Genomic DNA, 25,302 nt, shown 5'->3' with positions numbered 1-25,302 from the left:
TATTATTGGTTAGCGTCTTGAAAACACCCAACCAATGGTAGTGTAGTAGTAGTTAAAATATCATTTGGGAATAAGATAGGTCGATCTCAGTTTCCAATAAGCCTGAACATCATTTTTCGAATTGAGATGATTCTTCGTCAAGCAATATAAAATGTTCCTTAAGTTCTTGTCGGACCACCTACTTATCTACAAATAGATAACATGTAGGCCAACTGATTCTTAAACCGACCTCTCACTTTAATCATTTAATCTACTATCTGTAGTGTACTTTTGTCTTCAGGTATTCTATGACATTTTGAAAATTTGTTTGCTCTGCTTAAACTAAATAAGATTTTGCTATCGGTCTTTATGTCTGGTTGGATTTCCCATACCTTTCTCGGATGAAATTTGTTATCTCATTGAAACTTTTCTATTTTAAACGGTCCATAAGCACCAAGTCATAAGAATTAAGAAACTAATGTCATAATTTTTTAAATTTTTGTAACGTAACTTAACCGCTTCAAAAGTAGTATCAAACCAATAACCCCATGCCAAATGTCACTTCAAACTATATGGAATATTTGAACTTTTCCTGTAGAACTAAAGGACATTGACCGGTCAACATTTTGACATGCCATGCTATGTTTGTGCTGCAACAAGTCAATTCTCTTCGCATTTCCATTGTTGCATTTTAAACGACAAAGTTTTGAGTCATAAATCGAGCATGATTGCCAAGTGCAACGCTTGCCTTCAAGCATTTTCAACACAGAGATTGGCATAGCTGAGGCAAGGCTGAGGAAGCTGCAGCTGCAACATTGACTCTGACTGTGAAATGTGACGACAAGTAAGTTACTACCTTTCCACTATGCTTTCCAAAGGCCACATTGGTTCCCAAGCAGCGCTGCCAGATATTTGAAAGGCATAACGCATTGGAAGGGTAAATACTAGCATTTAGTGGCAAAGAGCATGCAGAGAGGAGGACGCAGGTAACTGACATGGTCGACACGCACAAATAAGTATGTTGTGCAAATACAATAACTAAGCAGAGTTGCATGTGTGCGGCATGCTCTCCTCTCTTTGCTACACTTTTTGCAGCTCTTCCGCTTAAGTTTACACTAATTAGTGGTTTCCTGCACCCTGTGACAAGCCCTATTTTGTAGTTCAGCCCAGTTAGTTTGTCGAACATGCCCGGCTTGAGTGAGTGCTTATGTTGCAAGTACGCTATATAGTGCAGCGCATTGTGGCAAGTACTACGATTAGCGCTGAGGCAACTTAATGAAAATATTACATGGTTGGCACCGGTTGGTAAGTAAGGCATCATTAGGCAATAAATGAAAATAAGGTGAAGCGCACTAATTGTCCATTGTGGCTTGGGTGGGTTGGTGCGCTTGCAGGGCGTGGCGTTGCCTTGTTGTTATTGATATTACACCATGTTATTAACACATATTTATGCTGTAAAAAACATACGTATGTTTATTTGTATCCTGCGCTGTATGGTAGAACCTGCGCTGCTTACTAGAAGAAGTGATGTGTGACGTGCTGTAAGTAAGAAATTAAAAGTAATATGTGTAATACTGTTGTGCTAAAGCTGCTTGACTTACCAGACCACTTTATGTTGTTCGCAAATTGAAAATCATCTTAAACTCACGTTTCTGTCGTGTTAACCTTTGTTAATTCCAACTCATTTAAGCTTCTATACGTTGCAATTGCTTCTTGTCTGTTTGTGTTTCTGTTTTTGTTTTTATATTGAAGGGCTTTCACTCTTTACACTGCCCTCAGGAAAGAAGCAGCTCATTCGCTCGACTCATAAGCTATAATACAAACACTTTGAGACTTATATACTCGTACATAGAATGCTTCACATGTATGGTTGGCAACTTCAACGTCAACATTCCCAACAGGAGCAGCAGTCATCGCGTCATCATCTTAGTACTACTGTTACTAATGACCCTGTAGGAAAACCAGCTTCGATTTCTGTCAAATCTGACAGCTGTTATTTTTGTATCATAATAGATTTAATTTGAGTGGAACCCGCTACTATTCTCTAAGCAATGGTTAAGATCTCAGTTTTCGAAGAACTTAAAGCACGACAATAAATAAATTTCGAGACTTGGATATAGAAATGCACCTCATAAATCGCATTGGACTTCGAAGATGGTTCTTAATTTATATGATGGATTGGTTCAAGAGACTGTTTATGTGTGATGTTACTTTAATGAAGAAAAATATTTAAAATTTGCCTCTACAGAGCCTGGACTATATACGTAAAAGAACTCATAGCTTATTCTGCCGGAATATTTATATTCCTATTGGTAGGCTAATTCTCATCGAAGAAATGAGCTGTCTATCAAGATCAAGACTGCTATTCGTGGAAAGTACTCGAGTAAGGTACCAATAGTTTTATTTTTGTTTTTAACAGAAAGCATACAGGATTTACTACATAGGTGCTCCTGGCTTTTGAGTAGACCTTAAGAGCTGTCCTGTTCTTGTCATGAATGCGATTTTCTGGTATAATTAGAATAATTAGAAGATATTGAGGCAGCTTAGCAAAGACAATTACCTCGAGAGGTGGTTTTACGTTACTGGAATTGACCAAAATTGAATCCGACTAAAACCTTTTTTCAAGGATATAACCTAGTTTGAAACTGTAAATTGTAAGCAGGTTGGTTATAATCAAGAAGACCAAAAATAATCATTCTGAATATGAAGGCCTCAGAAGAGAGAATATTTATCGCAAATTAGTGACTTTGGAGAAGATGGCTAAGTTAACTGATACATTTTTATATAAGAATAAAATTTGCTGCAACCCATCCTACTTGGGTTTACCAGCATTTGCTGATACATATGTATATATGTTATGTGCATTAAAGTGTGTGGCAAATCGTCCACTGACCTCTGACAGCATCTAACGGTCTGTCATAATAGCAGCCGTGACAAATGCAACAGCAAAACAAGAAATTAAATGTAAACAAAGAAAATAGAAGAAACAACAACAAAAACAAGAAAGAAAATAAAAGTATAAATAAACTCTAGCAACAACAGTTATGCACCAACATGCACTTGCAACTCCAGTGTGGTTTCTTCTACACAGCTGCTGCAACACGGCTGAAGTGTACTTCAATGTTGCTGCAACAAGCATACAAATGCTGATTTACATACAAATGTTTATGTGGCAGGCACTTTTTGTTGCTTTCCGTGTAATTATTATACAGTTTTCTGCAGTGCTTTTTGTTGTTATGGAAGCTCCCAACCAGCCATTAGCGTTTGCCACACATGTGCACTCGCCATGCAGCAGCATCACTCTGGGCGCTGCCGCTGTCCTCGAGGACCGAGTACGACAATTGCGAACGTTTGCTTTAATAATATTTAATGGCTCTTCCGTTGCACTCATATTTTCGCCTTCTTTTTATTACTTTGTTTTGTTTTTCGTTTATTTGTTGTTTATCCGCTTATTTGTTTGTTTGCATTTTTGTGACATCGCTGACATCACATGTGCGGCATGCAACATGCATACATAGCTGCATTTTATGCACCATTGTTGTAGAGCGTTGCTGTTTACACATTTAATATTATGTCCTCTTCATTCTAACATTTTATTTTTTTTGTTATTATAATGCTTTTTTTTGGAAAGCCATTCTGCATATTTTGCCTTGTTTTATGCTCTACTTTTGTTATGACGTTTCCATTGTTTCGGCATGCTAAAATTGCTGGCGAGATTTTTGGAGGATGCTAAGAACATTATAAGGAAATAAAAATAAATAAATGGAAAAAATAGAAAAAACAACAATTGCCAAGTAAAATAATGCAAGATTTGCATACTTAAGATTTTTAAATGTTTTTACCTTTCACACAGGGTATGAATACTTTTATGTCGGAATGTGAGTACTAAGTAAATTTTGAAACAAAACAATCGTATATCAGATTTAAGATATTTAAATTTAATTTCGACCATTACAATTTCATTACCGGGTGATGTACCGTTAATTTCTATCGGCTTCGGATGCTGTAATTGTAGGAGAAATGAGGTGTACTTTATTTTTCAAATAATCACCAAAAGTATTTAGAGGAAATCAGATTCTATCCATTTTGACTTAGATGTTCAGAGGGGATTTTTTTAGCAGCGACTAAGTGATTTGCTTCGAAAACAGTCTCTTAATTGTTCAATTATGAGACTTTCGAAATTTAATAATTGTTTTAAATTCGTCATAAAATGGAACAATTAACTAATTACTCTATTGATATTTCATTGTCAATAGATTGAGGTAAAACCCCCTATTCGACCTGGTGAAGTGTAATCATTGGTACGTACGACAATTATCTTAGTTGAATAAGGTGGCGTAATGACATCAATTAAGTAAAGGAATTTTTTTTATCGAGCAATAGCATTTTGAAAATTGGAAAAAGTCGTACGAAGTCAAAATCTGCGACTAAAATCTCCTCATCATCTCATCTCCCATTCTTAAAGTAAGGCTTTGATGAACTAAAATATTTGGGCATCAACTTATTTAACCTCTATTGATGCCATTGAGTCCACTCTTCTTGATTGCAGCCTATTTTCATCTCTAGATCCAAATGAATTATTATACTTGTTAATCTTGTACGGTTTGAGACTAGTCGAACTCTAGACTTAAGGGGTTAGAAGTAGTCAGGATTAACAAAAAAGTATTTTTTGTTATTTTGAATTTGCTTTAGGTGTAATATCTTAAAAATATTCTCTGAAATTTTGAAGATGATCCGATAGATTTTAATGAAATTTCTTTTAGAATATATACTTATCCTGGGCCGGATCGAAGCTTTTATTATTTTCAAAAATTTTGATTTTTTACGACAAATTAAATTCCCAAAAATCTGGAAAAAAATTCTTGAGTCCCCCATTTTGTTAATTTTCGAAAAAATAACAGTAAATTTTATTATCCATATTAATACTTGTGTAAAATAACATGATTTAATAGCAAAAAAAAATACTGAAAATTCAAATTTTTTCGCCGTCTCTGACTACCCCTAACCCTTTAAGTGCAATATTCTCGAGTTTTGGTTTCCACTTGAAGGCACCATGATTTAGTTTTTTAAATAGCCATCATATTTATGTCACATAATGTCCTTTGCCCCATTCAAATGACTTAATGTTTGACAAAAGAGAGATTTAATTGCTAATACATTGAAACCTGTCAGGACTACGTCGTTGGTTTAGTTCCTATGTCAGTAAATTCTTCACTATTAAAGGCTTAAATTGCAAAAATTAAATTGGAGATATTGAAATTGAAAGTGGTCTCATCCTAGAGCGGTGTATATTCATAATTTCTGATCTCCTTTTTTTGTCTATACTTCCAACCGGAAAGATTTGGATTAGTGAACTGAACAATTTTCTTCAAACCATCCACATAAATGTATCTTCCCGATTTGACACAATCAAAATCCATAGGTAATATCTTGTCACTGCTCCTTGATAAATTAGAAAGTCAGCCACCAAGAAAACCCTCCAGCATCGCTTTGCAAAACAGCGAATTACGAGACAACGCAAACATGCCACTTCCGCGCAGAGTTATAGAGGTATGGAAGAAAAACGATGACTGCTAAACAATTTGCAACAATTCAATCAAAAATTTGAATGCGCACGCCATGGCAACTGATCACCGCCACTGTCAGATAATTCACTCACTCGTAAGACCAGCTGTCAGCTTTGGTGGAGGGCTCTCGTACGACATTCGACAGATGGGCGACCAGCCGTAAGCGCGCCGTGATGAAGATGAAGCGCTTTGCATGCATAGAAAACCGCAAATATGCATTGAGATAAGAGTGACGCGAACGTTTGCGAATTGAACAATATGCCAAAGCCATAAAGATGCCACAATGAGACGCGATGGAAGAAATCCACAAGCATATAGAATATATATGAGTGAGCTTACCGAAATAGTTGTAGCTAGCATATTGTACTTACAATTGCAACATTGTAACCTAAGTGCCCGGTGTGTGTTTAAGCCAAATCCACCGCAAGGCAACTCGAAGCCGTTTCCAAAAGTAGTTTAGCAATTTCGAAAGCTGCTGTGGCATCTACATAAGTTATAATAAATATTATAACATACCTGGACGCGCCCTAATCCACCCAGCGCTTTAATGCTACATTTTTTTTTTTGCTTATGCCTTATGTCTTCCGGCTTTACGTATGCTGTCTCAGCCACTGCCACCTTTGCCTTCGGCTTAGCGCAGCTGTCAAATGTTCGTGTAAATTCTATAGGAATCAAGGTGAGCTCTTTATTTATGTTTGGGGATAAGCGCAAAAATAAATACGGGCATTTGCAGCTGCAAGCTACAAACTACAATAACAATAACAACAACACAAGAACAAGAACGAGAACAATAGCGCACAATAAAGTTAGCAATAGCCGCAGCAGCGGCAGTTATAATAAAAATAAAAGCAACAACAACAATAGAAACACAGAACAACAATAATAAAAATGCAACAACAACAACTAGAATTGCAATAAATGCATGCCATAATGCCATCTTAGAAACCGCATAGAGACATGCCTTGTCTGCCTGCGCCGCCAACTGCCAGCCGTCTGGTCTGTGGCGTCCAACAAAAGCGCTCACAGTAAATCGTGTCTTAAGACATGGATCTTGGCTGGCCAGCCGTGTGTGTGGTTTCGAAAATGCAAGTGAAACCCCATAAAAGTAAGCTGAATAAAGAATAAATAAAGCGAACAACAATTAGATATATCATACATACGTACATACAAACAAACAATGCTCAGAGCTTAAATAACACACATACATACATCCACACATACGTGCTTAGATATCCAGACAGTTAGCTGGCATTTAAAGCTGCGACGACGCAAAGCCGCTCAGTACGGAACTAAGAATGTAGGCGACGCGTCCAGACAATCAGACTGCCACTGCAGCAAACACACACACACACACACACACACATAGACATACTTACACATAATCGGACAAGCTGGAGTCAGCCCAAGCTAGATAGCATCAAATGTTGTCTAACGCTATTCAACACGCTTCAAATGCGCTCACCAACAGCCTCTGCCAAGCCGTTGTGAGTCGAACGAGATTTGCGCTTAGCTGGCAGTAGCCCACTCTGCGCTTACATACCAATTCACAGATTTATAAATGATTCCCTTCCCCTACTGGCCACTTTCAATGTCGGCGCATACGTTTCTTCACGCTCGTGTGGCTGCATTTTTCCTATTCAATCTTCGTGTGTCAATATTAAATGAATATATAGATTTGCGATAGACAGCAACGAGGCGTAGCAGCATGTCTGGCGATCTTCGCAGTCGCCTAATGCGGTTTGTGTGTGTCTACAAAGCTGGCGCTGGTCGTTTTGGCGTTCAGCATTTGGAGTCTACCGTTGGTTTATGGCTGAGCGGCAATGGCTCTTTAATAATGCCCCTGCAAGGTTATGTATTCTTTGTGGGAGATTTGTAGATTTGTGAGTGAGTGCACTTTAGCTTATCAGATTCACTGTGGCTTATTTAGATTGCGGCGGGGGAAGAGAGCAAAGTAGGTAGGTACATATTTGGTAAATTCTGCGATTTAATGGCGAAATCAAATTTGAATACAATTCGAATGCCTCATTGCATGAGAATGAAGCTTAAATTTTAAGCAAAACTTTATACGTTTTTTTTATATAGTTGAGGTCTTCAAAACTTAATTTCAAAATTTTTTAGAGAAAATACATCGCTTAGATTTTCTAGCTGCGTTGATGATCGACTTCCAAATCCCTTTATGAATTATTGAAATTTTCGATAACATAAAGTTATAACTAATTATAAATGGTTTTTATGAATTTCAAGTAGCCCGTCTTTAAATAATTCGTAAAGTAATTCTTTTTTATTTGATATTAAAAAAGGTGAGAATTAAAAATCATCGAAGGGTTCCTTTAATATCACAGAACTTATTCGATATTTATAATTCCCGAAAATCTAACGACACATAGTATAGTGGAAGCCAGATATCTGGCAATTTGTTTGCGCCACACTTGCCACCAAATGTATCTTAGGAAGTTCAGTGTAAATTTTGGTAGACTTTTGTGATACCAATTCAAATACTGTTCCAGAATTAAGAAAGTATTAGACCAGTCTAAAAGATTTAGTGACGATCGTGAGAATGTAAGGAAAATACTAATACTGTCAATTCACTTCTGTTAACAATGCTAACATTGAAAAGCCAAAGAAACTTTTCAAATTGTCATTTTCTCAAAAAATGCGGATTCTGTATATGCAAAGGTTCCAATGGTTCAAATTTTTATTACTCCTAAATGACTACTATGAGTACTAACCATCCTTCAATTGTAAAACAAACCACAAACAACTTCGCTTCGCTGCTTCGTCATCTTGCTCACGACATTTATATTACTCTCTCTTCTCTTCTAACTGTTCCCTAAACCCAGAAATATCCAGTTCGAGAGTGAAATTTATATTATAAATTCGCCCCACATATCATATACTAAATTCTCATAACGAACTTATTCAAACTAACCTATATTAAATATATTCAATCTTGCATACGAGTATATTTAACTAAAGTCGGTCGTACTCAATACAATTGTATTTTTATTACGAAAACGTTGATCTTTAAATCCATTAGCATTAGTGTTTGGCAGTAATATTTAAGAACAATCTATCAACAATCGCAAATAATATTAAAAATGGTTAAGCAGATATATCAATTCATTTCTAGGTTTGTACAGAAGAAGATATAATACAAGGCTCACGAATCGAAGCAAACAATAGTTCTGTTTCATATAGCATCAACAGTATCTAGAAAGGACCTTACATTAGACAGCTGATATGTTAATGTCGTTGAATATCTTTTTAATAACCCTTTAATAGCGTTTTTAAACAGCCAAATTAATGGACCAATGAACCCTTTTTTGCTTTAAGAGAAGTTGTTAGGTTTCATCAGCTGATTAATATTTTTAGCAGCGACATCTACCGCAGCTTTTTTAACAAAAAATTCAGCTAATCACAGGCAAAGAACGTATATCGTGCGTCTTTGTTGCAGAGTTGCATTTGAATTTCAAGTCGATTAAAATTCAATTAAACAAGTAAGAAAGGGCTAAGTCGAACATTTTATACTCCCGCAATTTTTTTATTTAACTTTATTTATATTATATAATACACAATTTGTCCCACATATTCCTCATATATATGTCCATTGAAAGTTGGAAACCATAATATTAGGTTAGAAGCACCGAGGTCCTCGTGTTCGATATGAATGGGGCAGCCACACCATTAACATAGTATTTATGCAAAGTTCTGCACTGATATCTTCACTAGTGCTTACTTTATGTATTGTAAAGTAAACGATTCAGATTGTCTTCAAAGTTCTGGTATATAGGAAGTAGGCATGGTTGTGAAGCGATTTGGCCTATTTTCACAACATATCATTGGGATGTAAGGAAACTATTACAAACCAAGTTTCATTGAAATCGGTCGAGTAGTTCCTGAAATATGGTTTTTGACCCATAAGTGGGCGACGCCACGCCCATTTTCCATTTTGTAAAACAATCTGAGTGCAGCTTTCATCTGCCATTTCTTATGTGAAATTTAGTGTTTCCTACGTTTTTTGTTAGTGAGTTAACCCACTTTTAGTAATTTTCAACCTAACCTGTGTATAAGAGGGGGGCGTGGTTATTATCCGATTTCTGTCAGGAAATGGCTGACTGTAAACGGAAATGGCTAAAAAAAAACGACTATAGAAAGTTTGGTTTATATAGCTCTATTGGTTTGCGAGATATGTACAAAAAACTTAGCCCGCCCCCGCCACGCTTCCACTTCCCCAAAAAAATTACATCTAAATATGCCCCTTCATAGTGCGATCCTTCATATCAAATTTTGTGGCTTTATTATGGCACTTTATGTGTTTTCGGTTTTCGCCATTTTGTGGGCGTGGCAGTGGTCCGATTTTGCTCATTTTCGAAAGCAACCTTCCTATGGTGCCAAGAAATAAGTGTGCGAAGTTTCATCAAGATATCTTAATTTTTACTCAAGTTACAGCTTGCACAGACGGACGGACGGACGGACGGACAGACAGACATTCGGATTTGAACTCCACTCTTCACCCTGATCACTTTGGTATATATAACCCTATATCTAACTCGTTTAGTTTTGGGTGTTACAAACAACCGTTATGTGAACAAAACTATAATACTCTCTTCAGCAACTTTTGTTGCGAGAGTATAATAAATGTAGATTTTATTTTGTATGGTAAATCGCTCTTCATAAGCATTTTAATCGAGCAGAGCCTGTTTAATTGATCAATTAGCTCCTGTCTAAAACGCTATAAGGAACTTAAACGCTTAATACTTTATTTCTATTTGATTACCCTAATCCAATTAATTTTTAATTGTGCTTAGTTCAACCCATTACTGTCAAGAGTTTGATAAACCGAAGGCTTCCATTGAAGCATGATTGATATCAGACTTACCCTTCTTGAATTTTTTGAATTTTTTTTAACTTTATTATTTTAAAATTCCTTTGAGTATATATCGGTTTAAACTCAAATTCAACCGGTTTAAAATATTGCTTTAAACCATAAAGAACTTATTTAATGTTTAATCCATTTCTTAAAAAAATTTATGATTACCAAATAGATACCTATATATGTACGCATACTGAAGCCGGTAACAAAATCAATGCTTAAATTGGCTTACTTAAGCTTCATTAAATTGTGCTTTGTACTTATGTATGTAACCTCCTTTCTTCCGCAACAAAATTACTTAAAGCAACTTAAGCCTAACAGCAATGAACACTAAACTGTTATCTTACAGCTCTCACTGAGAAAAGCTGCCTAATAGAACCAAATGCGCTTATCAATGAGCAACTTTTGCCTCTTGCTTTCACTGTTTGATTTCAACGAAAGTTCTTAACAAAAGTAGACAACTAACTTTAAGTAAATACACAAAACCAAATTGTCGGACAGACAAACAACCAAGTCGGCGCACAGAAACAATTCACTGATTCAATGATTTCATTCAATTAATCCTTATCTCCTTATAAGTAAATGCAATTTTGTGGTTCATTACCGTGACTGAATGAGTGAATTAGTGGCGAGAAGGAAGCTGTTAGAGTTCTGCAGCAGACTGCCAGTCATTCTGCACCTGAAGGGCCGACTAGCGGCCATTTGGTTGGCTATTTAGAGAAGGTATATATGTATATGCCAAAGCCTTCAACCACAAATAATGGCAAATAATTAATCAATTTTGCCGAACCTTCATTACGCCGCCCCCTCACTCTCCCTTTCAGCAACCTTTGCCATTTTTTTGTCGGCATCCAGCATGATAAATCACCCGAAATGCAGTTGGCGTTGGGCAAAATGGAAATATTAACGCTGGCTGCTCGCAATTACACGGCTGCCGACTGCCACGTACCCAGTGTGATTACAACAACAACTACACACAAGAGTATGTCTTAACTCTTTGCAAAGCCTCGGCGCTGAAGCTCAACTCAACACAATTGTTGCAAATTAAGATTATAATGGCGATGATAGAAATGGAAATGAAGATGCTGATGAGCTGGAAGATTAAGACGAGAACGCAGTTGAAGAAAGGCGCACAGTTATTTAGGTAGTTGCCTTTGTGTGTCTATGCCGCATAGCGTTGCTGGTGAAAATGTTGTTGCGGCTAAAGCTGTTGACCCAAAGTAGTTGGTTTGTTAGTCTGCTTTTGTTGTCGGCGCTTTTTCGCTGCGCTGCGATGCCCATTGACCGCCTTTCTTCTTTTCACTACACTGTGCTTGTACTTGGGTGCGGGTTGTGTTTGTAGTTGCCACTTAGGCGTTGTATGTCTTAATTTAATTATGCTAAGAAAAGTATTACATTAACCAACTTGTTGTGGCGCAAAGGCAATGCCGCAGTGACGCTTTAAGGTCGCAAGTACCATGTGAGAAAGTTATAATATAATTTTGTTGTAAAAGAGGAAACAAGAACTAAACTTGAAACTACTATATTAGAAATTTATTAAGTTCGTTAACGCTGTGATATACAATCGAGATTGTCATCATGAATCATTATGATCAAAAGAAATAAGAAAGAAAGAAAAGCTTACACCTTCCATACCAAGATTTCAAAGGAACTTTTAGTATATTGATACAATTACACCATCTTCAATTGTATCATAATTGATAATAAAACAAGTACGGAAGGGCTAAGTTCGGGTGTAACCGAACATTTTATACTCTCGCAATTTATTTATTTGACTTTATTTATATTATGTAATACACAATTTGACCCACATATTCGTCATATATATTGTATAAAGTCCATTGAAAGTTGGAAACCATAATATTAGACTAGAAGCACCGAGGTCCTCGTGTTCGATATATGGGGCCTTAAAAACCTATGGTCCGATTTCGGCGATTTTTAGAATGGGGCTGCCACACTATTAACGTAGTATTTGTGCAAAGTTCTGCACCGATATCTTCACTAGTGCTTACCTTATATATTGTAATGTAAACGATTCAGATGGACTTCAAAGTTCTGGTATATAGGAAGTAGGCGTGGTTGTGAAGCGATTTTGCCTATTTTTACAACATATCATTGAGATGTAAGGAAACTATTACAAACCAAGTTTCATTGAAATCGGTAGAGTAGTTCCTGAGATATGGTTTTTGACCCATAAGTGGGCGTCGCCACGCCCATTTTCCATTTTGCAACAAAATCTGAGTGCAGCTTCCATCTGCCATTTCTTATGTGAAATTTAGTGTTTCTGCCGTTTTTCGTTAGTGAGTTAACGCACTTTTAGTAATTTTCAACCTAACCTTTGTATGGGAGGTGGGCGTGGTTATTATCTGATTTCTTTGATTTTTGGACTGTACTAAGAAGTGGCTAAACAAAACGACTGCAGAAAGTTTGGTTTATATAGCTCTATTAGTTTCCGAGATATGTACAAAAAACCAATTTGAGGGCGGGACCACGCCCACCTCCTCAAACAAATCACATCCAAATGTGCCCCTCCCTAATGGGATCCTATGTTCCAAATTTCATTTTCATAACTTTATTTATGGCTTAGTTATGGCACTTTATGTGTTTTCGGTTTCCGCCATTTTGTGGGCGTGGCAGTGGACGCATTTTGCCCATTTTCGAAAGCAACCTCCTCAGGGTGCCAAGGAACATGTGTTCCAAGTTTCATTAAGATATCTTAATTTTTACTCAAGTTATCGCTTGCACGGACAGACGGACGGACAGACATCCGGATTTCAAATCCACTCGTCATCCTGATCATTTATGTATATATAACCCCATATCTAACTCTTATATTTCTTGGTGACACAAACAACCGTTATGTGAACAAAACTATTATACTCTGTGCAACAGGTTGCGAGAGTATAAAAAAAATGGTTATCTATTTTCTAATTTTTGAGATGAAGTATACGTATTATTTTTAATTATATCGAAAGCTTTCGTTAGATGCCGCTTTGTTACATTGTTTCGTTTTTCCAAAAATAGAAAATTTAACTACTACTACTGTTAATCCCTTTTGTGTGCTTATTTTATTATCAAAACTAACCAATGGACTATTACATTTGAGTTTTTTGAAGAAAGCTATCCTGAGAAAAGGTTTTCGAGTTAACTGCTTGATGAGGAGACTTTCACAAAAAACTTTAGATTAAAACTCTTTAAAGGGTTAGGCCAGTCTAGAACCGTCACAAAAGCCCAAAGTTTGACAATTTATTCTGGGAGTTAGGGAAAATTAATCAAATTTCCGTCTTTACAGCTTGTATTAAACATGGAGTCTACTATGCCTTTCAAGGCGAACGTTAATCGTTAATCTAGTAACACCTGCCATCTGAAACAAAATAAAAACGCAATGTTGAGGCAAATCGCATTATTTCTTCTTATTTACTACTCTGTTGTCCTTGCATTACTAGCTTACGGCAAATTTTTCCTGCAGGGTAGTTGCATGCTCCATTTTTCCTTCTGTGAAAAAAATCTTGTCCTTGCTTGTCCTGATTCAGACATAGACTGAGGTTTAAAGTTAACAAGAAAAACTGAAATATTAGATGTACAAATGGAAGGAAAAGCTGTTGAAAACTACAGCAGTAGATGCAAACTTAAAGAGAATAAAAAATGGCGCTTAAAGAGATTTATTAGACATCTTTAGGATAACATTAAGTTTTGACTAATATTATGAAATTTCTGAAATAAATAATAATAAAATTCAACAACAAATATTTTTCTTAATGAAGACAAACAAGAAAAGTTTGAATTCGAATGAAGTTAAAAAATATATATTTACATTTAGAAAATAAAAATATTATTTTAAAATACATAGCTTCGATTTAATTTTTATGATACATTTTTTTTTCTCTTTACTTTAAACTTAAACTCCACACAACACGGCACATAAAAAACTAAAAGATGAAATTTCAAAAAACAAAAACAGCCTGTGGCCACAATCAACGGCAGAAAAGGCAATATTTTATCACTAAATATCGCTTAGAACACATTTTTTCACAACAACTTTCACAATCATCGTTCACCACAAAGCGAAATTGACTGTCATCAATTGCCGCAGGATGCAGGCGCCATTTTCTATGCTGCAATAAATCTGTGAAATTCTAAACTTTCGTCATTAAACGTTTTATGTTTTGGCAACATTTTTTCCATGAATTGTTCGAATGGTGTTCGAATTTAATTGCTTTTTGGTGAAAACTGTGAGGTGCTATAGGCTAAATGTGTTGTGGTGATTTTGATGGCTTTTAGTAAAGTGAAATAAAATGGAATAAAAGAAATAAATGTACATTGTAGATTTATGAATTGAATTTGTAGGCTATTAGTTGATGATAAAAATATTTGAAGGCTTTTATGCATTCAGAATGATTTTTATATAAATTGATGAAAAATATGTCGATAGATATATGTCAGTTATGAAAGTAAATATAAGTTTGTAGCAGAAATTTTATTACTTTAAAATTAAAATTTTTTCCAAAAAGCTGAGTCTTCTATAATACTTTTTATTGTTTTAAGCAGATCGGAGTACTAATATTATGGCAATTTCTTCTATAAGCAAATTTTTTCCTTAATTTTCTTACTTTTCCTGTGATGACGTTTGAACCAATTATCTTTGGTAAATTTAAATTTTATAAAACCAATCAAAGAGCATATGAAGGAGTATTTTTTCAGTCTTCTCTACTATTATGGAATACTGAAATCATTAAAGTCTGCGGAGTTGTGTCCAATTATAGAGCTCCAAAGAATAATGGAATTAAATTGTTGCCTACAATTAGGCGCATTCTGAAATTTAAACTAAGATGCTTTAAACTTTTTTCAAGTCCTTTAACCTTTGCATATTAAAAACTAAAAATAACCCAAACTAACTTTCTCACTTTTCGAATAACCAATTTGTAGCTTCTACAGCACACATGCAATGTTTAAAAGCATTTGATAAATGATGGAATGTCATGTGGTAAGCGGCTACATTTGTTAGTGTCTCTTTAACGCAAAAGGAGACAAATTATGAAAAATTGCAAAGCGTCGACTAACCCTTAGTTGCGGCGTGTTTGTAAAACAATGAATAACAGCAAGCAAATACAACAAAAAGTGAACAATACAAATAAAGTTTGACAATACAGACACCCTCAAGCTATGCAAATAGCTAAGCATTGCGTAACAAGCATGGCACATACGAGCACACGCATATCCTTCGTGAGTGTGTTAGTGTGGTGGTACATGCTTTCACATACGTCAGTTGCCACACACATGCAGCTAAGCTATTTGAGGCAATTTAGAAATTTTTGTACAAGCATGCGGACACACCCACGGACAAAAATACCACTGTCCTGAGTAATGACTTTGGTTACCCCTTTGTTGGTGGCGCACACCATTTTATGACGCTCTTTTATTTTGCCGGCCTTTTCATTATGTGATTGCCACAGCCCCTCTACCGACTGGCATTCCAGCGCTGGTTAATTTTTTGCATGCACTAACTCTGTGAGCACCCCGAAAACTCCTCAAACGCACAACAACAGCTACCGCGTCAATTGCCATTATGTTGGCCTTACGTGTTGCTTTTCACTCGCTTCCGTTTGCTTACTGAAAGTGTTGTTGTTGTTTTTGTTGCTGTTTCTGTTGTGACTCGCATTGCGTGTGTGACATCAGGCGCAAATTTTTCCGGCTGTCAGAAAAGGCAATGTCAGCTATTTACTCGAAAGGCACTCGCACAATGTCCTGCGACCCTCAACCTCAGTATGCTGGTTTCCATGTAGCCATGTAGCCATGTAGCTATGTATGCATTTATATATGTTTGTATGTGTAAATGTCGTGCCTTCTCATTGTGGTTGCTCATACGCCGTGTTGTTTGTACAGCTGTCGCTGGTGCGGTGAAAAATATGTGCAAATAAAATAATAGCGGTAATATGTCTTGTAGAAATATATGTTTTTTCGGTGAATTTCAGCAAGCTTCAAAAATATTTCAAGAGAAAATATTGTTTATTTAAAGTAGTTAGTTTATTTGATTTGTTTGACAGTATGAAGAATTAAAATTAAGCGTAAAAATGCTTAATAAAATAATTAGAATGACTAATATGCATTATTCGAAAATTAATTAATCTGGTTAAGATCTTTTTGGATAGCTTTTGGATGCAATAATAATCACAACAATAGAGCAATAAACACTCTTCCCGCAATAAGCAATCCGCATATGTCCGAAATTTAGAAGGTCTTGAAAGCCAAAAGAGTATTTTAAGCGTTGCCCAAAAGTAAAAATTGTTTTCGAATGGACTATCGGATTCCATAATACTGAACCATATCCAAATATACTCCTCTCATCTCACAATGCTAATTGATGCTCCAAAAACAGTATCTTCTGAAATGTCGAGATTTAGAAACAGAGCTGTGAACAATTTGGGTTATAAAATCCAACTTAAGTATTTGACCCATAAAGTGCTCTAAAAGAACGAAAATCGTCATATATAGTATATAGTCTGAGGTAATTTCTCAACCGATTTCACTCATTTTCACCACCAACATACATTATAGCCAGATTATATGCTCATTTAATTTGTCTAAGATATTTCACATATTAACCGATTTATAAGCCCATCGTATTTTTGAAAAACCTATAATTATGTATACGGGATCGGGGATTATGACCCAATTTTACCTATTTTTGGTACAGAGACACACTATTAGAAGAAAAAAATTTCCTCTGAGATAAATTAAGATATCTGAGAGATTTACAAATATTTTCGGTGAAAAATTGCCCTAAGACACGAGTTTTTCATATACGATATCAGGGGCATTGAAAAGTTATAGTCCGATTTCAACAATTTTCCACAACTAAATGCAATATTTGTGTAAAGTTTTATTCTGCTTTCGTCATTGGTTCTTAATATATATATATATTATAAAGTGATGCAATCAGATGGAATTCATAATTGCGTTAAATGGGAAGTAGTCGTGGTTTGGAACCGATTTCATCCATTTTCCACACGTGTCATTAGGGGGTCAACAAAATATTATATACCGAATTTCATTGAAATCTGTCGAGAAGGGTTGCCAAATGTAAAAATCACATTATTTCCAGGACTAATATATTTCAGTTCATGATTTAGGCTCATATAAAGGTTCGACAAATAGGCATTCTTTAGATAATATAGTAATATTGATTATGGTAATCTAATTTTCTTCATGTAATAATTAAATTATGTTTTTTCAGTTATTTATTATCTCAATAATAATTTGAATGAAAATATTGCTGATACAAACTAAAAAATTGGCTTGAAAAATCGTAAATTTCCGCTGCCTCAAATTATGCAAACACACAAAAAACAACAGTTTTCCAATTGATTAACGGCAGACTTTGCTTTGAGCATGCAGTATTTTGGGGTAGTTGATTTGAGAGGAAAGAGGAGAGGGATCCTTTAATATAAATATTTTATATTTCTTTTCTTTCACTTTTCCCGCTTTCTTAAACATATTACCTATAAATACATATAGAAATACATACACACTCTTTTTGATGTTGAGTTGTTTACATAATATTTCTGCTTGTTTATTTATAGGATGATTTACCGGGCCAAGCATTGTTGGATGTTGTTTTCGCCAGACTTAATTTAATCGAAACTTCATATTTCGGCATACGCTATATTGACGAGGAGAATCAGACGGTAAGTGAAAGTGTATAACTGTACATATGTATGCATATATAAGAGTTTATTTATAAATATAAAGTTATGCGCTGTCAATTTCAAGGCAAGTCAGCAACATTTCCGCGCACACACACACACTTGGAACTGAATTTTGCGCAAGCACTCAAATATTGTAGCATACATTTGGGGGTCGCATTGCCAACTTGCCGCTCGTTTAGGCCGTAATTCATTTTGTGCTTTATTTTCATGCGCATTCATTGAGCCGTAATGATGGTACAAAGTGAAAAGCTGTCACTAAAATGAAGGCACAAACAGACTATATCTAAGGCAGTGTATTCGCTGTGTGTGTGGTGGTGAAGTGAATTACTTTTACCTGTTTGCCCTTGGCGAGAAATTATAAAATAAATTTCACTTTCCATTTCCCTTTTACTACAAACACACCGGCACAACGAAAACTCTGGCAGATAGTTTAGGGAGACCTTGAAAATGTGCCACACGCAGCCAGAGGAACTGAATAATTTGCGAATATTCGCGCTGCCTGCCGAGGGTCATATCCATAGCTCTGTTATATATACAAACTTCCATATATGTATATAAACGCGGAAACTTTACAAAATTTACCGTTACACCACTGCTGATGGCAGATTGTCACACAATGGGGTGCAGCCGGAAAAGTTTGCCAGACTGTCAGACGGCAGTGAACTTCTTCTCTTCTTCGCCGCATGAATTGTATTGGCAGCCGAGCAGCATTGTCCTTGAAGACTTTGTGCGCGCTCACCTTCGCACACAAATCAGTTGCACGCGCATACTAGCTTTTTACGAGCTGCCACATGCCACAAATACACATATATTTTCTATTAATATATATGTATGTGAGAATATTCAAAGTTTATTGCCTTCGCTGTGGCTTTAAATCAGCGCCTCCTGTCGCATCGCATGTTTAACGGTGCTTTTCACTGTTCATTTCGCTAGCGGCAACCTTTTTCGAGCGAAAATCGCTTTTATGTTCATATTATGCAGTCCCCATTATATAGTTTCGCTCCAATAAAATGAGGAAAGAACGCGCATAAGCTCACTAAGAAAGTAGTTTATGATTCCCAGTGTGTGCGTTGTGTCATGTGCTTGCACATAAATATTTTATTAGTTGGTGGATATGTCTATATATATTTAAACATGTTTTAACGCTTAATCATTGTTTGAGGGTGAAAATTCCAACTGACTTTTCAAGGTCACAGAAATCTGTTGAGTGTGGTGCTTCCTTATTATATATTGGTAGTAGATACTCCTGGAATATCGTCCCTATATATTATAAGATAAACATAGCTATCACTAGGATTTATATACTTAAAAGCAACATAAAATGCTGCGAACTCTTGTTAGATGATTAGCCCTTTGATAACAGCTCTTCAAATCATGTGAAACCTACATAATGTCTATAATTGTATATATTTTCAATCTTTCTATATCATCACAATACCAACTGCATATGATTGTAATTATTCTCTTTTGTCTCTTTTTAGCACTGGCTGGATCCAGCGTCTCGTATATCACGACAACTCAAACCCAAATCAGATCCATATGATTTGTATTTTGGTGTTAAGTTCTATGCAGCTGATCCGTGTAAATTACTCGAGGAAATTACGAGGTAAGCGTAAATCAGGAAACCTCTTTTGAATATCAGTTATATTAAGCAAAAAGTAATGTTAATAATGGTTTCAAAAAATTATCTACTGGATTACCATAGGCACGTTCATTTCGCCAAAGCTACAAAATCTAAAAAACAATCAATGAAACAAGTTTAGAATCTACTGAACTTTTTCATGAAACAATATCTAGCTCTCTTTGTCTGTTGTTGTAATGATTATATCGATCATATTCAATTATAATTCGATATTTTATACGAGATCACCAAACGGTAGTTTTCAGAAGCGGACTGTTTTAATGGATTGGGTTAACCAATAGATTGAACCGGATTGAATGAGCGTGTATAGAGTTAATTTGTATTTGCTAAAGTACAAGATGTGCTAAAAAAAGTAACGGGTACACTACAAAGTTCTTCGTGAATTCGTGGTTAAAAATATTCTGTAACGATTCCCCAGCCTCCATATTCTCCAGACAAGGCTCCATGGGACTTTTTCCTATATCCAAAAATAACAGGAACATTAAAGGACAGTGGTTTTACAAACATACAAGAAATCGCTGAACCAATCGCAGAATGTAGACGAACGAATGACTACACTTAAAACACATCATTTTAAGGAAGCTTGGAGACATTTTTTGACTCTCTGTGTATGTTGTGGTTATAGGAAACCACTTTAGATGGAAATTATGGAAATTGTTCTTATAAATGCTGATACGAGTAGTCAGCTCTTAATGGGTAGTCCTAGATAAAATTGTATAAGTTCTGTGCTTATAGGTTAAAGCGTAAGAATACGTAAGAGAAAAAAAGAGAGAGAAAGAGAGTTTTACTCGATATACCCTTTATCTGAGAAAATGTAGATCTTATTATGAAAATATTGACAATCAAAGAATAAAAGACATGCTAAAACTGTCTACGATCTTACGTTCCGTCCCCATCTACTTTTCACTAGTTCCACCAATTCCCACCTCAAGCCCAATTCTTTTCAACTAAAACGCGTGGTACCTTCTCGAAATGCTTTTATTGAACGAACAATTGCTTCCATGCGAAGGTGAATTCAAAGTCGACTTCTGTATACTTGAAAACATTATTGTTATACTCTAATTTGTACACAAAAATATGGCTTACGAATTATGGTATTAGCCTTAGATAAAAAGTCAGTACAACATTATGTGAGATGTTGCATTTTGAAAAACAGTTTTAATAGAAAAGACCCCTAATCAACTACCAAATCACATAGAGAATATCTCCAGAGAGAAAAATCTTCAAAAGTTTTAAAGATGTTGATTTATTTTAGTTTGATGGTATAAAATTATAGCTTGGAAGAATAGGTAGTTCAATAATTGACTTATAATTGGAGTTGGCTTAATGGGTTACATGAGTTTTGTCGGGTTAAAAAAGGCCTATTTTCAATATTTTTTTCTGTTTCAAAATTTGTTTTCTAATTCAGAATTTTTTCTGTCTTATAGATACATATTTAAAGTATAATTTCTGAAAAAAAAAAACAATAAAACTCCTTCGTTCAAACACGAGTAAATTGTATCTCGAACACCTGTGCAGAGAACATATGACAAGCGGCTTTGAAAACACGTTTCCGAGAAAAACGCGTCTAAAGTTTTGAGTAACAATAATACCTGACTTGGAGCGCACACCTTTCAAAGCCTGTATCATCGAAACTATTATTCGGATCGAAAATTTCGGATAATATTCTTGAGATGTTGTAGAAATTAATAAACAAAAAAAATCGATTCAATCTGTTGAAGATCTGATCATTATTTTTGTTGATCGATTTAGAATTCGATTTAGGCGCATTATCCCTATTAGACATAATAACCGCCGAAGAGTTGTATAGAACTCCACATATGTATATTATTTTTAATCTAAACTAACTTTACCGCAATAACTTAAATACAGAAAGTGCCAATAAATTTTCCAGAATGTCATAAATAAAACAAATTTTTACTTCTAAAAAGCAATTAATATAGAAATTTAGGAATTAAAACCGCAAACTCAAATTGAAAAGTATGTCTCCTTTGACCGAAAATAATTTTGCATTAAGCAAATACTTGTCTAATTCAAAGAAATCCATAATAATCATAGCTAATGCGTAAAATGTGTTTAATCACAATAAATATTTTACTCAAAGGACTCATGAAGACTCACAAGTGCGTAATTTTGCACAGCATGAGCCTTTTAAATTGAACTTCAAATATTTATTATTGTTATGCAATCGCATTACGGACATATTAGAAGCAGTGAAATCATATGAAAAACCGTTGCAACAACTTTCAATCGCTCTAATGAGTCTACGGAAATTTGCAATTAAACAAATATTTCCGTTTGATGCAACAAACGAGTGTTTTGGTAAATATTTTCGAGACATAATCGATTGCCATTGAAAATGGTCAGATCAATTGTAATAACGGCAACAACAAACAAGTAAACAATAACGCGCAAAGCAACTTTCGCAATTACATAAGTACTTAAGTATGCGCTTAAGTGTGTAAGCATATTTGCTTAGGTGCATATGCAAATGTTAGCTAACTGATTAAGCATTAACTCAGCGATAGATATATATGAATAAAATAATAAATTTTTAATATAGATGTATATGTATATACATATGTATGTATATGTGTATATGTAAGTGTATATGTGGGTATATAATTGTCTGTTTGTATGTATGTGTGTGTAGTAGTTTACAAAGCACTTGTAGACGCAATACATCAACTAGCCACACAATATTTACTGTCTGCAGCAAATCCTGACTCACTCACACACACACATACATATAGATGCCTGCTTTCATCACAAACGCAATCCAATCAAGTGTCGCTCGCCCGCCCGCTGCGTCTAAAATTCGTTAAGTCTATACAATAAATGAATTTATTTACGCACAATATTGTTATAGCCTGTCAGCTGAAGTCCACTGTAAGCACACACACACATCACACTCACTCACAAACGCCCTCAATCAAGTATTGCTGAATATCAGTCACTAATAGGCGACTAACTAAAGCTTTGCGCCGTTGGGCGTGGGATAAAGCAACATAATAATATTGCGGATGAATAAATCTTCTCTGTATATATGTGTATGTGTTAATGCGCTTTCCTCATGCATGTGTGTGTATTGGTGTGCTTTGTTTTAGGCCTATTAACGTTTATTGCCATTTGGCTGGATGGCGAATTGATTATGCGCTGCGATTATACCGTTATGCAGCGTTGAAGCCTTCGAGTGTTGGCACTGCACTTTAATTGTGCGGCATGCAAATATAACAAAAACAATATGCCTAAAATGCAACACAACTCACACACACACAGAGCAGGCTTTGCACTTGTGTGCACTCAGCCGTTGCATTTTCATTCGCTGATAGGCAGTTTGGTGCGATTTATGCAAGCCGTTTAAGGTCGGGACTTCAGTTAAACGCTAATAATTTAATTTTCAGAAAACAGCAATTATTTTAAAGCGTGAAATGATTTATTGAAACAAATGATTTAATAATTTATTTATATATAAAGAACGGACTGGTTAATATAATTAAAGACTTCAGCTTCAAATAAGTAGCTTTATTTACATTTATTATTTTTATAATTTATATATGCATTTAAGTTTGTTGTTCTCTTCTTTAATTGAAAATAATAATTTTTCTCGCTTTCAGGTATCAACTGTTTCTACAAGTGAAACAAGATGTCTTACAAGGCAGATTACCGGTCGCATTCGAGTTGGCTGCAGAGTTGGGTGCATTCGTTGTGCAATGTAAGTATAGCGAATAGGAAATAAATATTAGAAGCCAAAGAAATTTTGTTAAATCAACTATTGTCCCCCATCTCTATTGAGTTTGAGAAACCACTTTTCAAAAATCTTATTTTTTCTTACTACTAAATAAATAAATTAAATACTTTTTCGAATTTGGTAGAATTATGATACTTCCATTAAATTTTTTGGTCTCTGGTATATTCTTGTTTAAAATTTGACAAAATGGGTTCACAACTTCCCAGAAGAACATGAAGTCCTCAGAACTTCTTCGCCACGCATCTCTCCTTTTGGCAGTTTGGCGCCAATTGGTAATACCAAGTGAAGACAGGTCCTTCCATCGGCGTGGAGGTCTCCCTCTTCCTCGGCTTCCACCAGCGGGTACGGCATCGAAAACTTTCGGAGCTGGGGCGCTTTCGTCCATTCGAACAACATGACCTAGCCAGCGTAGCCGCTGTCTTTTTATACGCTGGACTATGCCTCCATATACGTATACTTAATATGAAGATTTTCTAACTTCCGGTGGACTTTATTCGGTATATATCGGCTGATATGTAAGATATATCTGGCTTTAGTGTGCTCCCAAATCTTAAAAAGCATTCCTTGAGATATATTCTCGACTTTTGCCTAGCACCAATATAGATGAAATTGACCTAGACTAGGGCTCTTAAAATTATTCGAATAACCCGAACACCGATTGTTCGAATATCCCGTTTGTAACCGTTCGTATGAATATTATCCGATTAATACTATTCGAATAGTCGTTCTGCTGTGACTATTCGAATAGTAGCTTCGATGCGAATATTTGAATAAATGAAAACTGTTTGAAATCCTAGCAGCCTTTGCTGTTGGTTCGTTTTTATTTGTGAAAATGTCAATTGTGGGAATTTTTCGTGAGTTTCACTTTTTTCGATACGAATAGAAATTTAATGAACTTCCACTATTCGAATAGTTGACAATGAACGGTTAATCGAACAGTCGACAACTTACGACTATCCGGATACTGCAAACCGAATATTATTATTCGAATAATGCCCTATCCGGTTAATTCGGTTAGTCGAATACCAAGAGCTCTAGCCTAGACATTATCTAGCTCGCATACCTTTTTTAAAATGATAATAAAGTAATTGTTATATCGGACATAGAACAAAATGTAGTAATGAATCGAAGTGAGAATATTCAGTTTTTAGTACAAAACGTTTTTACAATATCTGTCTAATCACTGTCTCGAACGATTTTCAATTATTTATAGCAAAATTAAAAATAAAATACAAATCAAAGGAAATATCAAAATGTCATCTTCAAGAATCTCAACTCGGGAACTCATACTCATTTTTTTGTCAATATTATAATTCTACATAAAATTGTATGAAGATCTAATATTCTCTATAGGCACCCAGCATCCTCGTTGGGCATTAAATTTTTTCACGCTCATTACGCGAAATATTTATAAACGGCAATTGAGTTGAGAAATTTATTGTATTTTATTAAAATCACTTAATGAGGCGCAAAGAGGCAATCAGTGGGCCAGCAACAACAAATAGCCAAGGAGTCAGTCAGACACTGTTTCACATTTTCAGCTCAGCTTAGACAGTTACATCATTGAGCCGCCTGAGTTGCTATTATTATCAGCTTCATTTAACAGATTATGGGTATCTGTAGTCACACGGATAGAGTATATATGTATTTGGCCAACACGCCAATAGGAGTTAAATGAAATTATATATATGTATATATATATATATATATATGTCTATATAATCATTAAATAATTTACATTTTTAGTCAACTGAATTCTGATTATGAAAAAAAAAAAAATAATA

At 35.3% G+C, this 25,302-nt stretch overlaps 1 protein-coding gene across 10 annotated transcripts in view; it reads left to right on the top strand.

Annotated features, from left to right (window-relative positions):
* LOC105213533 (band 4.1-like protein 4A) overlaps positions 1-25,302 on the top strand; it is a 209,642-nt gene that overhangs the window by 113,883 nt on the left and 70,457 nt on the right. For all 10 annotated transcript variants that reach the window (XM_054226156.1, XM_011186422.3, XM_054226145.1 and 7 more), the window contains 3 exons: positions 18,000-18,104; positions 19,607-19,731; positions 23,385-23,482. In XM_054226156.1, the coding sequence (XP_054082131.1) occupies positions 18,000-18,104; positions 19,607-19,731; positions 23,385-23,482 (328 nt within the window). The remainder of the gene's footprint in view (positions 1-17,999; positions 18,105-19,606; positions 19,732-23,384; positions 23,483-25,302) is intronic.

This window comes from Zeugodacus cucurbitae, chromosome 2 (genome assembly GCF_028554725.1).
Source record: "Zeugodacus cucurbitae isolate PBARC_wt_2022May chromosome 2, idZeuCucr1.2, whole genome shotgun sequence".
Classification (NCBI taxonomy): domain Eukaryota; kingdom Metazoa; phylum Arthropoda; class Insecta; order Diptera; family Tephritidae; genus Zeugodacus; species Zeugodacus cucurbitae.
This window is presented reverse-complemented; position numbering and strand designations above follow the sequence as displayed.